Source organism: Tinamus guttatus, unplaced genomic scaffold (assembly GCF_059628265.1).
Source record: "Tinamus guttatus ecotype Peru unplaced genomic scaffold, ASM5962826v1 Tinamus_guttatus_pri_ptg000314l, whole genome shotgun sequence".
NCBI classification, from domain to species: Eukaryota; Metazoa; Chordata; class Aves; order Tinamiformes; family Tinamidae; genus Tinamus; species Tinamus guttatus.
Window position 1 is genome coordinate 1,611,791 of NW_028288848.1, and position 20,175 is coordinate 1,631,965.

Sequence of the window (20,175 nt, forward strand, 5' to 3'; positions counted from 1 at the left end):
GTCCTGCTTCGGGGCATGGCGTGATTGCTCCCTGGTCAATTAGGAAACATTGTCTCAGGTGTGCTATCCCACAGGTGGCCCAATACATGGTTGGGCAGGAGGAAGAGCAGGATACCCGCAGCATCAGCATTCCTTTGCTTATCCAAGGAGACTCACTCTACACTCTAGAAACATTGATAGTGAAGCTTTTGACTGGGTTTTTACAGTGTAGAAATGAACTGTTTAGCTATCACCTAAGCAGCTGCAGCGTGATGATGGAGTGGCCTTTGGGATGCTGAAGGGTAGATGGCAGGTACAAACCGAAAGGCTTGAGGCAACTAAATGGTACCTGCCTGGAATAATAACTGTGCACTGTTAACCCCCCACAACCTCCCAAATGACAGTTGTTAGGATTTTGTGTGTTTTGCAAAAAAAAAAAAAAAAAAAAAAAAAAGGACATGCTGTTTTGATACACTGTGGGGAGCACTGGGACTGTGCAGGATGGTTTTGCACACCTTGAGTTTATGAATGTCAACGGGATATCACATCCAGCCAGCTCTGTGTGTGTGTGGGTGGGATTTGTCTGTGATCTGACAGCAGTGATCGATTACACCTGCCATGCCTTACTGTTTTTAAAGTTGGGGCATTTTTAGGGTACAATACCTGACAAATGGCAATAGGTGGTCATTGTACACTCAGAGTCTGTTATGTGTTTTGCACACTTTTCTTCAAGCTTCTGGCTCTTCAGCTTCTTTCTAACAGCGATGTCTTACTTCCTGGGCTTTTTTTTTTTTTTTTTAATTTCTTGCTCTCTCTTCTCCCTGTTTCTCTTTTGCTCTATTACAAGCATTTCCAAAATGCCTTTGTGGTCAACGCTCCCAGACCCTGGCAACAAAGGGAAAGTGTAAGTACAAATCCTTTTAGTTGTGAAACATAATCAGTTGTGGGCTGGTTTCCATAGTAGCAAAATGTGCAAAGCTCCCATGCAAGATAAGATAGGAAGGCAGTCCCAAAGAGGTTTTTTGCCTAGTCTTGGCGGATCCTAACACTGATAAGTCTGTTCTACTTTTTGCTCAATATTTTTGCAAACTAGTTTGTTACTATGCTAAATTTGATTGGCATGAAGAGGCTATATGAGTTGAAAGGCTATGAGTTTAAGTATCTGAATAACTCTATAGTTCAGACAGGCAATGTGGAGGCAAGGGCAACATTTGAACTTCTACAGGTGATTTTTAACAGTGGGTGATTCCTGCAGTCTGTGCAAGGAAACAACATCTTTTTATTTATTTATTTATTTATTTATTTATTTATTTATTTATTTTTCAAACAGAAGAAGCTGTTGCTGGGATGTGCTCCTGTCTATGCAGATGTGCTCCATGTTTTCCATGCAGTCAATTCAATGAGTATAAGGGAGTTGGACCAGTAATAGTATTTCTTCCTACTGGTTTGTACTTTCACTGTACTGTCTCCTTGTACTTTGTGTGTGATGGCATGACTTTTAAATCACATTGATTAAGGTTCTACTGCTAAGTAAAGCTTTGTAAGATTTTCATTGATACCAGAAAAGCCTTTACAGGGCCGTACTTAAAAGAGGAAAAAAGCTGCAATGAGCTGTTAACTGAAGAGAAAACACCTTGCTAAGATTTGTCAAGATAATAAACTTACACTGGTTTTGCAATTTAATTCCTTGAATTATCGGAATGAAGTGTAACGAGACCATACAATGTTGTTTTTCAGTAAGCTGTCTACTCTAATAGCAATTCAGTTTTTACCTAGCATGGTCAGGAATAGAGCACTTCTGCTTTATTTGCTAAAATAGAGCAATATGGCAGTTTTGAGGTGCTCAGAACTGGGAAAGTCATCAATAAAGTTGAGGAGAATTTGGCACACCATGAATGTGAAGGAAGTGGAATGGCTGGGAAAGAGAAGTAACTCTTGAACATGCATGTTTATTGGGAGAGAAGGAGGAGAACTTGTAAAATGAGTTCTCTGCCTTTGAGCCAAGATGGTAATAAGGAGCATTGGGAGACACATGCTTTGTGTGTATGGAGATGAAGGCGCTTTTGTCTGTGAACCAAAGAGCTTCTAGGTCCTTGACAGTCCTCTTGGAAGGAATGCGTCATCTTGTTCTCCTCAGAAACCTTTGGCATGGCTGAGTGCACAGCATATATCCTATGTTGCACGCCCTGATGGCCAGGTCTCCTGGATGGGTGGTTCGTTTTGTAGTTGCTGAGTCATGTGGTTTTGTGTCATCTAGGGCTGTCCTGCTTCCAGCACCTCCGGGACTCATTTCAGCAGTGGTCTCATGCATATTTTTTTTTCTTGCTATAGTGTAGGAAGACCTAGGATTCTTGCATGACTTTTAGATAGAAGCAAGACAACCAGGACTATCTAGAAAATATACACTGTGTTGACTCTTGGAGCAGATGAGCACAAAGAGGAGGCAGCAGTTGGTAGGCTGCCCAGCGCTAAGCAAGGAGGGGACAGTCTGGCTGCTATGACTTGGTCATTCCTATAAACATCATGTTAGTTTGGGACAAGATATAAAGGGAACTGGAAAACTTCCAAATTGCTTAGGTTCAGATATGTGAGCATAATAAATATTATAGTGATGCCAAGATAAAATTGATCCTGATTCCAAAATGAATAGCACAAGGTAACTCCACCATTATTTTAATACAAGAAGTTGTGTTCCTTGAACAGATATTTTAACAAAAATGTAATGGTTTATATATGGACATTAATCACCTATTTTGAAAGGTCTCAAGTGTTTGCAGGATGTTGTGCTGTGGCCATTCTCTTGAGATTAGGAGCTCTATTTTCAGCTCTCCAGTTGCTGACAGTGCTTTGAGCCAGTACATTGTCGGCATTCAGTAAAACAGTAAGCTAAGCAGAGCTGGGTATCTCCATGTCTTGCAGAGGTGGCTTTCTAAGTGTACCCACAAGCTTTACAAGGGGCTGGTTTTGATTGAGTTGATAGTAATTTACACAGCTGGAAAGTGCTTAGCATTATCCTAAGACAAATACTGATATGGTGGATGGATGGATGAGAGACAGTAGACAGAATTGTGCAATGTCCCAGTGTTATGGAGCCTGCAGCTAGGGGTTTTATGATGCAGGTGAGATGTAGATCTCAAATCCTGACCATCTGTATCCACTACAAATTATTAGCCTCTGTTGTTCAGAGCAGGCTTGATAACCCTAAAAATGTGGTTGTTCCCTACTGTCAGACATAATGATTCTTATCTAGCATTATTTGGCTAAAGGAATCTTTATGTTTTGAACTGTGCCACCCTACTTTTCATGTACGCTGTTAAATAATGGCTTGGTTTGTTCTATTCAGTAAAATAGTTCCTTCCTGATGATGTTTCCATGGAGGACAGGTATTTGCATTGGTGCTTACCATGTTTACAGTTCTTTGAGCTAAAAGACTCAGGTCTTTTAAAAGGTCCATTGCACTGTGTGTCCTTCTGCATGTGGCGATGGGCTGGCATGTTGACTAAGAAGAGGGAGATGAGGGATGACTGTGGTTCAGTTGAGTTCCCCATGACATGCAAAGAGAAGCTGAACAGACACCAAGGGAGGGACTCTGTGACTTGGCTAGGGCGATGGTGGTGCTCCCTTCTAATATATGATTATTCAGAAATACGTAGCCAGGCCTAAATGAGGTCACTTGCTGTGTATCACGGTGAGGAGCCGCTATAAGTGATTGCTGCTGTATATACCATTCTCTTCGCCACGGGCTTATGACAACAACCCTTACAGCAGAACTGAAATACTAAATGATCCGCTTCGAACGTTCACATGGACGTGATTCGTTTCTGTGAGTTCATTCTGCTATTTAGAGAAAGCTATTTCTCCCTTCCCTTATGCACTGACACAGTTGCCAAAATAACCGCTCTTACTAACTGGCAGCTTTAAAAGCCAGCCTGCAGCTGACTTTGAAACAGAAGGTCAGCAAAGGGAGCACCAGACTTCAAATCCCGGCTTTAATGGGAGCCATTGACCACAGCAAAGGGCCCTGACTGGAGTGTCTAGCGTGTGCTTCGTGCAGGCCATAAAGTCACTTTCCAACTCTTTGAACCTTTTGTGTAAACCTATATATTTTTCACTCTGTGGATTTCAAGATGAATGTGCAGCCGTGTGCTAGATGTGGCTATGGGGTTTACCCTGCTGAGAAGATTAACTGTATAGATCAGGTCAGTTCTCTTTCTTTATTATTTTGGGCTGTAATAAATGTGTGGATTGACGCTTTTAACACAGTGCAAATCTCCTCGTTCCAAAAAGTTCTCAACCTGTAACTGGGACCGGAATCAAAATGAGTTAATTATAGACCTATTCCTTGAAGGAGAATGGTTATTCATGAAGAAAATGGAAGGGATCAATAGTGAGATTTTAAACAGGATGGTAATGAATTAAAAATAACCTGGGTTTCACTTCTATTTTTTTTGGTATTTGCAGACATGGCATAAAGCCTGTTTTCACTGTGAAATATGCAAGATGATGTTAACAGTAAATAACTTTATTAGCCATGAGAAAAAGCCCTACTGTCAAGCGTAAGTGGTTTTCTGTTTGCTTATTTTTGGTAGAAGTTTAAAATATCAAGTAATTTTAGTGTGATAGAAAATCCCTATTTGGACTCAGTCTGGTCCCACCTGTGATATGAAATGGTCATGTCAGTGACTTTAGTGCATCAGGCTGGATTTACACAAATCAAAAATGATGGGAAATTCTCACAAATGTGCATAGAGCTTCCTCATTTCTTATCTTGATCAGAATGATAAAAGTTACCAAATTAAGTGCCATTTCAGTATTTTGGTAAGAAAAAAAACTCCACCATAAAATGTAGTGCTTTTCACATCAGTCTTTAAGAGTTAACAAGGTTGAGCTAATCATGGGGAAAAATGTATAAAATGCAGATTTTGGAGTTGGCTTGTTCTAGGAAGTTTTTATATTATAATGATCAATTCCTGTCAAATTTGTCAGCTGAAAAAGGAGAGATGACAGTTGTTTTTTATTCTATTATTCTCTTTTGTTATTAGAAACACAGCATTGATATGATGATCATTAAAATTAATTTTGCTCTAGGCATCTTCTCCATATAATAATAATATGAATGTAATCTGAGATGTATGTATGAGCGGGGGGTAACTTATGTGTAGGAGGGTGGAGGTTGGCAGTGTGATACTGAGTACTCAGAGAACCTTTCTGGTGAACTGTCTGATAGATCCTTAATGTCCTTTTACATTTTCCTTTTTTTTTTTAGGCATAATCCAAAAAACAACACATTTACAAGTGTATTTGAAACCCCAATAAACATAAATGCAAAAAAACAATCAGAAATGATAAGTGAGGTAAGAAGTTTGGGGGCCAAAGGTGTTCAGCTTTGTTTTACATTTTGATGTCACACTGGGTTTTGTTTCAAAAATAAAAATATGGATTCTTCATTTACCTGCGATGGTCTTTCAGAGCAGTAGAATTTGCACACAGGTTTGAATTGTAGTTTTCCAAATTGATTCTCTCATGAGAAACCAAGAAAAAAAGCTTATATTTGTTATATATTATTCCCCTTTTGTAGGAAAATGTGAGGTCCAGGGAACTACATGAACTTGCTGGTGATATTTTGTTAAAATGTGGAATAGCTTTTCATGCCCATTTAGCTGCACTGATCCTCTCAAAAAATCTGCTGTGCATCTGCAAACCTCCAGGGGCGCTCAAAGACTTTTTTCTTTTCAAATGTCATTCTTTTGTCATTCTTGTATTGTTTTTCTCCAAATACATTTGTTTCAAGCTTTTATTAATATGAACTCTGTAAAATGAGGAAAGAACAGAAGCAGAGCAGTAATAACGGGTATCTAGCTCATTTCTGTGTGTAATGCTGCTTTCTTGAATGTCATGTGTTTTGGTGCTCTGAAATAGCACCATTCATTACATAACTATATTTAGTAACCAAAATAGTGTGTTTGAATATGATCAACCAACATCCTAAAATATGAGAAGGAAGTCTTATTATTTTTGTTATAATGTATTACATTAATTCCTATTTTTCTATCAACTGTATGAAGTTGACTAGATATTTCATAGCCCTTACCAGATAGTGTATCTTTTCTTCATCATTGTTGCTCAGTATTTTTATACCTCAGGTTTTGCAACATCACTAGCTGTAAACTTTGAGCAGTGGCTATGACGCTTACTTTAAACTGTGTGACAGATCTGGCTAAGAATGAGTTTGGGATTACTGCAGGGGCTATTTCTGGTTTTAGACAGTGATATGAGACTCTGATACTTCCAGTGTTTGTGAGTATACATGCCAGGAAAAATATAGCTCAAAGATCACTTTCACTTGGTTCTTACACCTAGAGCACCTTCTGTGCTTTTCAATCATGCAAAAAGGTTCAGCTCCAGAGAGAAAATTGCTATGGTTAGAAAAGAGGCTGATTCTGCAGTACTCACTTAAAATGAGTGCCTTTGTAGAAGTTTTCAATCTAGGAAAACTTTTTCATCAGTAAATGTATAAAATAAGGCTAACCTGAGCGAATGTCTCAAAATAACTACTCTATTATTTTATAGGTAGTAAGATTTCTTATACAAAAAATTTAATACATTTCTTAAATCCTAACAAACTGCTCTCATGCAAGTCTTTTGTTGAGACACAGACTAGAATGCAGAGATAAAAATTCAGTTTCCTCCACTTATGCAGATTTGTGTGAGCAGACAAATCAATAATCTCTCTGTCTTTCTCTTCATATATAAAATTGGGATAATGATTTTTCTATCCATTCAGTTTGGATCATGCCCCTTCAGGGCAGGGACTGTATTTTTTGCATCTGTAGAGTGCATTGCATAACAGAGCTTTGATTTATTTTGGATCTCTACAAGCTGTATTTTTTAAAGTTAGAAAGAGTAGGAAAATGATGAGCCACAGTTAAATATGCTACTCAGTTGCATTTACACAATCTTGATGCCTAATGGACACTCTGGAGGGAAACAGGAGGGTAAGATATTATGCACCAGGTAACATTTCTTTCATCTAACGGTTGATTGATATGTTCTACTTAATATTTATTGGATATTTTTTATCGTAATAGAGTATTTTCTCCCAAAGTATTAACTAAGGATCGAATTATTCTTTCAGAACTTCATGTTAGTTTTCAGGTAAAATATATTGTTCCTGTACAGACATGCAGCTCCAGTAATAGCAAATATCTTAGGTAGACGCTGACTGTATGGTTTGGAGCATAGAATATTGGCCTAAGGGCTGAAGCTAATCCTTATTTCTTTCCATAGACTGCTTCTCCAAGAACAGGAGGCAGAGAGGCAGTAGTTCTGTAGTCTTTGGGTGGTTGGAATTACAGGCTACGAGGCCTTTCTGCACATGAGCAGGCTGGAAGTGATGTTGGTGAAAAGAGGCAGGAGGAGGAAAAGATGGAGAGTTCTTGCAGGCTGCCGGAAGGAGATTGATATTTCCTTGTGGAATGATGAAATTTGGTGGATCAGGCTTGCTTGCTATAGTCCCTAGGTTTCTACATTCATATCATAGACAAATGTGCCTTCAGGGTGAAATTGTCATTGGCATGAAAAACTAGGCTGGTTTGTTTTAATTTGAGATCTAATTAATGCACAGGTAAACACTATGACTGGAGTAAATTGTCTTAAGATGAGCCAGGTTGATACTGCAAGCCAAAGAATTAGTTCTGTGCAGTTAGGTTGTTGCTTTGCCTCTCTTGTCTTGGCATTGATGTTTTGCAGTAAGCCAAACCAAGGAACTGATTTGGCTGAAAACTAACACAGCAAAAACCTTCATACCAGTTCCCTGATCAGCCTTGCCATATGTCTACTTTCCTGGAGGTGTTAGCCATAAGAATGGTTAATGCATAAGGTGGGAGGTATTTTTTGGAAGTAGCCTGTGTTTGAACTGGTTCAATGTGATGGTGAAGCTGCAGGCACTGAAGTGGATTTCTTATGGTGGAAACTGCAAGTCAAAACAGCAGAACCAGTGCATGACTCCCTATCCTTTGCTGTAATTCATCCTGAATCCTTGTAATTCATCCAGAGTCTTGGACCAAGAGACTTCATTCACCTTGTCTGTGTACATTTTTGCATTCTTTTTGGGAGGGGTGTGTGTGTGTGTGTTCTAAGAAACTATTAATATCAAGGCTTTTTTTTAGATAAAATATCGAGAGGAAGGTGAACGATTCAAATCAGTCTTTCAATGGGATGTGAGGTCCAGAGACATCGAAGCTGCATGTCAAGCCCAGCAGCTGGCCAACCAAGTAAGGAATATCCCTTAAGTCTCCAAGAAATTGCCTGCAGAAGAGCTGCCCAATTGTAGGTTACCAAGTATTGGCATTGGTATTTTGATTGCTAGGGTTTTTCTCACAGCATTTCAGTCTTAGAAAAGCCATTGCTTTTCATTTGGCTATGTTTTTCAAGGAATATAGCTTGATTATAGCTTCAGGTGCAAGAATTGGAAGATGGAGACAGGAGAACGTATCTGTACAATGCACAGCCGTGTTCAATGTCTCCCTCCTGCTGACACCAAAGCCTAACCAGAAATGATCTGATTCCCAGGGGGAATCATTTGAGCCTTGCTTAAGGTGCTGACGTCTTGACCCTGGCATGCTGATGTCACATTTGGCCAAACGTATTCTGCCTTGGCACTCGAGAGACACATACAGTGTAGACCTTGTTGCACTGAATCATCTTTCTCCTAGGACACTGAATGTTTTTCCTTTTTCCCCATCAAATGTTTGGTAGAGTTGGCTTGTTGTTCAATTTTTGTTTTGTAGAATGCCTACTATGCTGCCTATGAGGAGGGAAAATCATTCCATTTAGGAGCCATCCCAGATCCTCAGATGGTCCGGATGGCTCAGGCACAGAGGAATTTAAATGATGTAAGTGGACTGGTATTTGAAATAGCTTTATTTTCATTTGTTATCATATTCTGAAGACTTTCCAGGGTACTAAATTTAAACTTAAAATGATTTGTTACCAAAGGAGAGACTGACGTGTTTCCTTCTCTGAATATCAACAGTTAGCTATGTAAATAGTTAATAATGTGACAATGTTGTTTCCTGTTCTGGAAATCATACATTTATGTACTTATGTAATTTAGATTGATTTCAATTACTGACCAATGATATCTGAGGTGATCTTGATTATTTACTGATATAGTATTCAGTTCTGATCACCTCCATAGAGCACAACTCATAATGGAAAGCAGACCTTCTTTTCTATAGAATAGACCTTTCATGGAATATCTTTCCATGACTGATGGAAATCACTTCTAAATAAGCCTGATTGTCAGTGTCCAGACAGTGCATTAGTGACCCAGTCAACATAGACAATTAACAGTGGAAAACTGATAGGAATGGAGAATATTTTCTATCATATGCAAGAAGTATTTCCAGCTAATAATCATATAAAGTGTATGTGCTTTAATTTGTTTACTTTTAAAAAATATGAATTGACCCATACCTTTAAGAAGCAGGCATTAAACAGCAGTGTGTTTTTGTATAACAACAAAACAAAAAATGTTGTTTTTCTAGTTGCAATATACAGAAGAATATGAAGAACGCAGAGGCAAAGGCAGCTTTCCTGCAATGATCACTCCAGGTTATCAGGTTGCTAAGAGAGCCACTCAACTAAGCAGTAATGTAAGTCTCAGTTTTCTGAAATGTATATTAGAATTCATCACGTTGGAGAGTCCTGGGTTTAGGTTGTTTGCCTTAAACAGTGGATTCTGTGATAAACATTCTGCAAAGTGAGAAAACCTTAACATAACACACGAAGAGATTTTAGCAAATCACTTAGTTTGGGAAGGCAAGCACATAGGATAAATGACAATATAAACATTTTCTGAAACATATAGTAATTTTTGGCAACCTAAAAGAAATCAGTGAACCACTCTAAAATGTTTATTTAATTACCTTTTTTTTCATTTTAAGCCTTTATTAATCTGTTTATAACATTCCTTCTCTTTGTAAGTTTTCTTGTAAGAAATCAAGTAATATTAAACTGAAAACAATTTACTTTAAATCATACATGCACAAAAAATGGTTACTTTAAAAATAAGTTAAGTAAAAGTAAACCCTGTACAAATAATTTTAAAATACTGCATTGGTTTCTGAAAACAGTTTGCATTGTCATTGCAGTGTGATCTTAGTACTTTGTGCCGATAGAACTATTCTTACAACATTTTTAATGAAAATTATGGCTCACATTAGTGTAATTTGATTATCTGGGGCCATTTCTGTCTCCTGCTGGCATTTACAGAAATTGCACCTTAACGCCAATAGCTTGACTGTGCAGTTGGGATTGTCCTGACTGTTGTTGCCCATTTTCTATTAAAGCCTTCGTGACCATAAATAGATATTTGCTAATTATTATTTGTAACATATATTTTATACCTCTTTCCCCCTGCAGGTAGAATATAAGCGGGGACATGAAGAAAGAGTTTCGAAGTTTACCTCTGTTGTAGACACTCCAGATATCCTTCATTCAAAGGCTGGAGGAAAGCTTTCAAGTGATGTAAGTAAATAGAGGAAAGGTGTTTCTTGGCTCTACAAGTTACTCTTAAGACATCTCTAAATTACTTAAAGATATGAACGCAAAGAAAAGTGAAAATTAGCATTTGAAATGCAGACACTTGAAGTGTATGTTACCGTGGTACACTTTACCAGTAAATGTTTAATGCTTCCACATATAAAGGCCATTTTCAATTTTAGGTTGTTAATAGAACTAGCTGGCTGTCAGAATTCACGACAGAACCAGTTTCTTCTGTAGCCAGAAACTGGGTCCCATTCAAGGTAAAGCATGAAACTACCTAACTCTAATTTAAATAGAGCAGCAGCTATCATACAGACATCAATATTTTCTTTAAATAACTATGATTCATCATTTATCTTGAATGAGACACAGATAATAAAGACTACATTGTAGAATATTTACACAAAGGAGGTAGATCCAGAGTTCGTGGTTCATTAACCTTTTGACAGGTCTTAACTTTGAAATGCCTGACTTAGACACTTTAAAAGTTGATAATGTGTGATAATCAAGATAATTCTTTGCAATCTAGTTACTCCTCAACTGTTTTGATTTTCTTTTTTCAGTTGAAATACACCGAAGATTTTGAGCAACGTCAAGGGAAAGGCAGCTTTCCTGCTATGATCACTCCAGCTTATCAAATAGCCAAGAGAGCCAACGAATTAGCCAGTGATGTAAGTGTCCAAACAAAGTCTTCTTTTTTTTGGAAGAAAAGAAAAAATTTTTGCACAGATTATGGATTACAGTTATGCTTAATTGCATAAATTCCACGATCATTGCAGAGTCATGCTAACAGTGCGCTTCATGCAGCAATTTCTGAAGTGATTTTCTTTTTTCTGGGTCAAAGTTGGGTTTTATGCACAAGGAAAAAAATAGGCATTTTATCCGAGAATCAAATGCCATGGATTTTTGTGGACACAAGCTTCCCTTTTAGCCAAGCTCCCGTTGCATGCTACCAAGAGAGAATACAGCTGGTGGTCTTTGATTTCATTTTCTCCAACCCAGTGGTGCTGGAGAACAGCTCTAACTTGCATAGCAGGCACAATACTTGTAGGGGACATGGTGTCAGGGGAAGGCTGGCTTTGCAGAGCTCTTCTTTACCATCCCTCTTCATGCTCACTGGGGGTCCTTACAGTCCATTCTTCCTTTCCTTCATTAATTCTGTTGCAGGACTGAGCTGTGTGCTAGTATTTTAAAAAGGCTTTTGTGAACCAAATAAACTATCTTCTTGAATATGCATTTTTATAAGTATACCTATAATATAAATATGTGTATGTATACACATATATGTATAGATATGTGTTTATATATCAATGCCCAAACATCTGATATAGATATAGTTGTATAAAATATTTCTTTCTATTCCAGACTCACTTTATCTACAGTTTTTTTGTTTTACTCTGTGTTATACTGATCTTATTGACTTTCTTTTCTTCTTCAAACGGAACAAGACCACAACATTCTTGTATTCTTTAAAAAGCATTGTCAAAGGACACCAATATTGCTTCAAAATGTGCAATTAATTCCATTTTGTCACTGTAGGGTGAAAGGAAAGCTCTTTTAATTGGAGGAGATAAGATATTGTGCTAGCTTGATGGAAATCAGCTTAAAGCACTATTAAGAGTCATGAAGGAAAATCAGAGGAGATCTATAATTTTGAAGGGGAAAAAAAAAAACAGAAAATTTGCAGGCGAAAGCATCCACGTCTAAAACATTTTAAATGTATTTGTTTGCCTTTGATCTGTGGAAAACCATTTGTGTCAGCAAACACATGGTGATTAAAGGGCAGCCTCAGGCTCTAGGCATTGTTTTCTGTTCAGCAGAAGTAGTGTAAATATTGGTGTAAACTTGAAAGTTGATTGCCAAAATTCCATTGTGCGCTGGAGAGAAGGGTGTCTTTAAGGACCAAGACCCTTTACTAATGGGATGCAGGTGACCCCATGGCAGATCAGGCAGGAAGGAGTCTTCTGTGGAAACCAGAATTTACGTTGCCGTCAGTTCTGGTTTTCTAGCGCGCTGGAGCATCAGGGATTAGCTATGACAAGCAGGGAGTACTGGACACACTGAACTAACAGTCAGATTGAAATGGTAAATTCCTTTTTCTTACTGCACTATTAAAAGGTACATCACTCTTTTTCTTCATATCTTGAAGTGGCACATTTGACTTCTGTAATTTGATAGCAATGGGAATTTTCACAATCTTGTATTATCAACATAAATTTGTCATTTATTACTATTTATTATTCAATGTCGGTATAAAAGATTAAATTGATCTGGATGATTCTTTCCCTTTTCTTATTTTTCTTGTTAGGTGAAGTATCATCAAAGATACGAGAAAGAGATGAAGGGAAAAGCCAGCCATACAGCTGGGACAGATGCTACTTTCACAAGAGAAAATGTAAATCAGTATTTCCAGGTATGCAGCACCTGAAGATACCCGTGCTAATGTTGATGATTACTGTAGCTAATTGCTCAAGACTTTGGAAAGGACAGTGATGTGTTTTCACTTTGCTTTTCTCTCTGAGAAAGCAAGATCTCAAAGGAAAACAAGTTCTGTGGCACCATACTATGAATACGTAATACGTTTGGTGTTGTTACTTAAAGATAAGACTGCAATGTCCACCACAGTCATTACACAATCCTTATGGCAGGGTGGCCCTAATGGATAAGCTTTACCTCAGCAAATTTTGTCTGTGGACATGTATAGAGTTTTGTTGGGAAGGTGTTATGCATCACAGCTAAAAATATATTTGCTTGTGGTGACCTTCCAGTTCCATGAGAAAGAAAATGTAACTTCAGTTAGAAGATGTGAAAGGAGTGTAAAATGATAGAAATATGATAATTGAGTATCTTCTCCCTGACAATATTTCTAGGAATCTTAGAAGCTTTGCAGCTCCAAATATGTCAAAGTGTCAATGAAAATCATACATAATCTCTTGGATTTCAGCTACAGAAGTGATATTTTAAGCCTGACAGTTTTTTCTGCAGTTGTGTAACCAAATAAGCTCCTATCTATTTTGGTCTATGGCATTATTTTTTCTTTTATTTACTTTTTTAAGGGAATGCATTTATTTTTGTGGTATGCCACAAAATTTCTATTGCAATGAAATTTTACTGGTTCTTGGAATTCAGGTGAAAAGGATTTGAGAGGACAAGTAATATTCTATAAACAAAACAGTATGGTTCATCCTAGCTCCTCACAAGGTACACAGCCTTTGGAGAAATGAAGGAAAATGAACATATTTTCCTAAGACATTTGGAAGTTTTAAATTTCTTCACTGTTTCTGCCTGCACCTGCATCTTTTGTTACTATTATGGAAGTGTGGGAAACAAACCACTCTTGAAGCATGTTAGTGTAGAATACCTAGCAAGCTTGCAACTAGTTCTATCTTTGAACTTTCACAAGTTTTATTAAGAATAAGCAAATAGAATAAGTTTGTAGAAGTTGTAATTACATTTTCAAGCATCCGAATGCTTAAATCTATAGAATTAAAGTTTTTTTTTCTTTGAAAATATCTTTGTAACTTCAGTCACAGACTTCCAATTTAGCTTGATTTTTGATCTTCATAGATTGGCTTCGGATATTTTTATTCATATAACATGCAGACACTGAAATTAATTGCTCTTTCTAAGTGAAGTGTGACTTAACATGGTAAATAGATTAGGATTCTCTTTGTCAAGACCATGAGTGTAACTCATTCTGACATATATAACGTGAACCAGTCTAAGGAATGTTGCTGTAAATTCCTATTTGGTAAACATCTGTTGTGCTCATGTTTAAAAATATTAGGCATGGGTAAAGTTAATTGTCTGGGACGTTAAAAATACTGTTTTGGAATTTGAGCAGTATGAATAATGATATTAAAATGTATTTGAGGAAGTTACGAGAAAAAGAAAATGACAAGTTAGTCTGAAGAATTCTGACGCATGAATGGCATTTGAAAGATCATATCAGTTGCTTAGTCAGGGATATTTTTGATTTTCTGTACCTATTTTTAGCATAATCTAGATAAGCTATAACTGATGTTATGTTGTTGACAGATTTATGATATGACCCATCTTATCATGTGACACTGATGTTACACAACATTGCCTACAATGTATTGTTTAGAATTGAGAAGTCACAAGAGAGATATCCTAAAAATGTTTAGTCTTTACTATGAATGCTATACTCTTAAATTTATCCTCAACATGCTATACAGTCTCTTTTCACTAAATCTGTGACTTTCTTTACTAGAAATAATTTATAAAATAGAACAGAGTAAGATTACACTATACCTTACTCGCTTGTATATTTATCATGTGCTCCCCAGATTTTGCCCTGAAAGGCTTTTGAAATTGGCAATTATCCATAAGCTTGTTTATAAATAGGCTTAAGGTATTAATTCTAGAACAAAATGCATCATTTTGAAATGCGAAATAAATATTTTCTGGACAGTTATGATGTGAGGAATAGCCATGTTTCTGTCAGGTTTTCTATCAGGTCACAGAGGGAGGCTGATCCTAAGCTAAACTTAACCAAGGTTAAGCCAATCTCTTGAATATCCAAACATTCAGTTTTCATGTTTTAGTTTTCCTGGCACACACATATCGATGTAGACAGGTGTAAGTAAGCAAATACCACTTCTTCAAATCTAGGAATCAGGGTGAGACTAGGATGTATATCACTGTATATTTGAATACTGTCTGGAGCACAACTAACCGCTATCTCAGTTTCTCTTGCAATGCAACACAAGTAACTTTATGAACGCAGCTAATTTGGTAGGTGATTTAATTCTTTTAATTGGTCATTTATTCTCTTTTTTTCATAAAGAATATGAAATAATGAACTTTTGCTACTAACAAGGGCTTTGTGAAATCACTTAAGGCCCACCTGCTCATGTGTGGTGAGTAAACAAGCTGAATTTTCCTCAGGATTATATGGATGAGTTTGAAGAACGCAGAGGGAAGGGAAGCTTTCCTGCTATGATCACTCCAGCTTATCAAAATGCCAAGAAAGCAAATGAATTGGCAAGTGATGTAAGTATGAAACCTGAATCAATACAATTCATAAACAATTAAAAACAGCAGTTTGTCAGAGCAATGCCCAGGAGCAGAATGCTAAAATTACACTTGAGAAGTAAACAACAATGACATTTCCCTGCATTGCTGGGACCTGGGTGACTTGGGGAATAATAATATCCATTAATGTAAGGGGACACTGCTCCAGCTTGCATGCGGGAGGAGAGGATGCAGCAACTAATGGGGATCCCTACTGTTAGGTTAACCCTCCTGGCAAATCTGTACCTGTATTATTAATGCAACCTTCAACTGCCTTAATCATCCTGTGGACTATTGTGTTATTCCCAGTAGTGAGCGAGTGGAGGATGAATGAGCTGAACTGGTTTTGATATTTTGATGTATCCTGCCTCCAGCACAAAGCAAGTCATAGGGAGGAAAAGACACCATAGCGTATGACATTGTCACTTCACAAGACCGAGCTTTTTTCTAGTGATTTTTAGTTTTGGGTGGCAAGCTAAAGAATTTGGCATGGGAAAGTGGTGATGTGTGATACTTGCGTGCAGCTCACCAGTCAAAGAGCCTCAGCCCTGCTAGAGGAGACCATTTCTCGTAGCGACAAAAATGAGCCAGTCCGCTGGTCAATACCCTTCTGATGCCGCTGTGAAGGGCTCCTGTAAGTGACAGCTTCTGTAGCATGGACATCAATAATCCTCCGGGGCTATTTGAGCTGATGGTTTCAGTCTGTTTTCTAAAGAGCCAATAAATGGTTGAGTCTTTCAGTTTGTACCAGCCTGGATGAGATGCCAGCAATAAACTAGCCTGAAACAGATCCATGATATTCTGTTGCTTAAATTTGTGACTGAGAGAATATAGGAGGCCTGAGACCTGTGACTGATGACTATTTTAATGACAAGTCCAATGATTAATTGTTTAATGTGAAATATTTAACCTTCCCAGTTAAAGATGCCAATTTTATAGGTTTTCAAAATGTTAAAGGTTGGCATTTTTTTATACAAACCTGTCATATTTGGAGTGGGGAGGAGAACATGCACTAAGATTAGCACATCAGAGTACTTACCAAGCTGCTTAATTTCTTTAAACTGTTGGAAAGCGGTGTGGAGACTTGGAAAATGGAAACAAATTAGCTTAATACTTTAGCACATGTCAAATCCATTGCTATTTTTTATGTTATGAATCTGATTTTTAAAGCTAAATGAGTAACAATGTGATGCAAAGAGCCTAATAATCTCTTCGTATGTAAGAAATATTGACATATATATTTGGTGGAGAGAATTTGGCCAAAGGCCATTATCTATCTTCACCTGTCCTCTCCCAATTTAAGTGACAGACCAGATAACTAAATTAAAATAACAGATTCTTCGTCTCATTGTGTTTTTAGAAGGAAAATTGTAATTGTCTTTAAAACTTTAGAACTGCCAGATAGCATCGCTTACTTAAAACCTGTTTCCTAGAAAAGTTCAGTGAGCTTGGTCATTTTCTGGCTAGCTGTAATTATCTGGCTGGCGGGCTAAAATGAAAGTCCTGAGGATTTACTTCAGTAATGGATGAGCACTCAAGCTCCAGCCAGTCACTAGCCCAGAATCTCCTAGTTATCTGTTCAAGCTACAAACAACAGCCAGTGCTATTCAGTCCACATAAAAGAAAACTGATTTTAAAAAAAATATTCAAGTGAAGGCCGCTTGGACGCAGCCCTGTGTCACGTGCTCTGGGTGACCCTGCGTGTGCAGGGGGGTTGGACTAGATGATCCCTAGAGGTCCCTTCCAACCTTAAGGATTCTATGATTCTATGAAGTAGCTTGGCAAGAGATGTGGGCATGGGATTTTCTGTGTTGGTTATTTTAGGAAGAAACAATTTGAATTGTTTGCTTATGCAAACAAGAGTAGGAAACCTCTTATCCTGACTCATAAAGCCAGTGTAAGTAGCAATGTTGAAAAGATATTATTGTATTTTTCTTTTTTTTTTTTAGATAAAATACAAGAAAGATCTTTCCAAGATGAAAGGTGCTGCTCACTTTCATTCCCTGACAGCCCAAGACAACTTAGTCCTTAAACAAGCTCAGAGTGTTAACAAGCTTGTCAGTGAGGTAAGGAGTTATATTGATCTATGCAGTGGGGTAAGAGTAGCCCATACAAACATTTGCGTGTGCTGGGTAAGGACTACAAATATAGGAAGCTGTTGTGGTTACTATCCAGTCATTATCAAAACTGATCTGTGCTCAGCCCAGTAACTGGGAGAAAGGTGCAAGAAAGGTTCTTCAGACACTGTTAGCTGACTCTTCCAGTGATCTGTGTGGAAGTATGGCAAATAACTCCAGGAAAGCACTCCTAATTCTGGCAGCATGGAGAAATCTAAGAAAGCTCTGTACTGTGCCCTTAATGCACTGTGAGGTTATAAACATAAATGCTTTAGGCTGCCTCGGGAATACGTATTGCAGAGTTTCAAAGAAGGTTCTAGTGTTAATTAAAAATAATACCAATACACCCAAAATTTGTATAACTGTGTTAATGCAGGCTTTTCTTTTCTTCTAGTCTGTAAAAGACTCTGGCTCACTGATAATGCAGTCTTCTTCTACCTGGTGTAACAGAAGATTGCTAGGGAATTCTCAATATATTCTGATTTGTTAATTTATTTATAGTGTCATATCAGCCTTATAGCTATTAATAAATGTGAGTTTCAGGAGCTTCCCCATGACACTTTAAAAACTTATGCTCTTGAGATGTTCAAGTCTAAAATCATCAATAATGAAAAACCCCCAAAGTAGAACTGGAAGGGGCCTCCTGGGCCAGTGATTCCTGACTCCTGCTATTTCAGCACAGTATTGTCTAATCCTTCCTTTCTCATTTCTAGGCTACATTTATTCCTGTCCATCTCATTAGCATTGTGTTTTGTGCAAACATTATCCATTAGTTTAGAAAGTTCTTCTCTCTACATGGTGATTATCCTTCTAAGAAATTTATGGGCAGGATGTCATTTTCTTCTCTCTGTCTTTATGTTCCCAGACTAAGCAAGCTAAATTCTTCCAATCTCCTCTCACAGTCCTTCACTGCAGCTGTTACAGGCTGAGTGCATGTTCTTTAAACAGGAATGACTGTAAGAGTACATAGGTTTCTGATGAGGTCTTGCTGGAACCTGGTACACAGCATGCACACTTCCCACTCCCTGCTCCAAAGTCTTTTCTGCTCCAGCCTTGGACTGCATTTGCCTTTTTCTTGGCTACGTTATTTTGGTGTCTTGCCATCGTTCCATGGTCAGCCTACTTACAAAGAATTTCCTCTTTCTCAGCCTTTTCAGATGATGAACTCTCACAGTTCAAATTTTTGTTACTAGTCCTTAAGTGTATTAAATTCTACACTGCTGAGTTTAGTCCCGTTTCTATTACTCTAGTCTCCAAAGCATTTTAATATGACCTCCAACATTCCTTTGAACTGACAGTGCCTCCCAGATTTCATCACCACATTCCTATTTCAGTTCAAGAATAGTTGGTGAAAATAAGAAAGCAGATCTGCCTTTAAATTTATTCTGAGGAATTCTACTAGTAAACTTCCTTCTTTCGTATCCTTCCTGTTCAAAACTACCCATTGCTATTTTCCCTTTAGCTTGGTCCACACCCACCTTTAAAATTCCTTCATAGATCTCTGGTTTTGTTAATGCTTTTCCAGCTGGCACTGTCCCATATACTTTGAGGCCCAAATGAATGGGATTGTTTGCAATTTTTTCCTGTCTATAAACTTGTTGCCATTCTTGTTCTTCAGTGGGCCTTTGTTCTCTTTTTATTTACATAGCGAAATAACTTTTTGCCGTATTGTTTGCTTTTAAATAAGATGTTTAAGCATATTGCAAAGTCTTTTTGTTTTTAATGGCTACAGAAATAATTTTACTTTCAGTGAAGATGCACCTGCCTACTCTCACAGTTCTGGATCGTGTTTCTTGACATTTACGACTCTGCTGTCGTGGTGGTAGAGACAGATTTGAAATATGGGACTGTCTCCAGGGTAATATAGATCCCTATGTCTGTATTTACAGAGGACTGCCAAACTTTTTTGTCCTTCCAGTGGTCCTTCAATGTGTAGGAGATTCAGAAATCAAGCAGCGTGATGTTATTGGTATCCTTTGGAACTTTAGATACCAAAGTGGCTAGAAGATACATCTCCTGCTATTGTCAAGGAACTGAGTGTATGACATTAAAATTCGTATTGTTTTTTATCATATGCCTTCTGATAGAAGTCACATATCAAAAATCCCTGAACCGTGAGCCTGGCTAACAGATATTGCGTGTAGGTGCTTGCTAGACTAAGTTAAGGTTTTATCCTATCTAACGCTTGAGGGCTTTATTTGTTGTTACTCAGGTGGAATATAAGAAGGACCTGGAAAACAACAGAGGTCACAGCATTAACTACTGTGAGACTCCACAGTTCAAGAATGTGAGCAAGATCTCAAAATACACCAGTGATGTAAGTTCTCCATCCATACCTTGCATGTGGTTTACCAAGAGCTTGGCTAGGGAGCTGCTCGAATCACAGCTCGTGTGTGTGTGTGTCAGATAAGCCTGCTCCTGGAATTTGATTATAACTGATTTTATCTGTGTCTGTATAGCACCTACCCCATTAGGTCCTGGCTAATGATTAGGA

At 37.8% G+C, this 20,175-nt stretch overlaps 1 protein-coding gene across 1 annotated transcript in view; it reads left to right on the plus strand.

Moving 5' to 3' along the window:
* The first annotated feature begins 4,106 nt into the window (after positions 1 to 4,106).
* Positions 4,107 to 20,175, plus strand: part of NRAP (nebulin related anchoring protein) — a 49,818-nt gene continuing 33,749 nt past the window's right edge. The window contains exons 1-12 of the mRNA XM_088528604.1: positions 4,107 to 4,178; positions 4,441 to 4,535; positions 5,246 to 5,333; positions 8,148 to 8,252; positions 8,769 to 8,873; positions 9,528 to 9,635; positions 10,405 to 10,509; positions 11,091 to 11,198; positions 12,836 to 12,940; positions 15,439 to 15,543; positions 17,514 to 17,630; positions 19,894 to 19,998. Of these exons, the coding sequence (XP_088384730.1) occupies positions 4,107 to 4,178; positions 4,441 to 4,535; positions 5,246 to 5,333; positions 8,148 to 8,252; positions 8,769 to 8,873; positions 9,528 to 9,635; positions 10,405 to 10,509; positions 11,091 to 11,198; positions 12,836 to 12,940; positions 15,439 to 15,543; positions 17,514 to 17,630; positions 19,894 to 19,998 (1,218 nt within the window). The remainder of the gene's footprint in view (positions 4,179 to 4,440; positions 4,536 to 5,245; positions 5,334 to 8,147; positions 8,253 to 8,768; positions 8,874 to 9,527; positions 9,636 to 10,404; positions 10,510 to 11,090; positions 11,199 to 12,835; positions 12,941 to 15,438; positions 15,544 to 17,513; positions 17,631 to 19,893; positions 19,999 to 20,175) is intronic.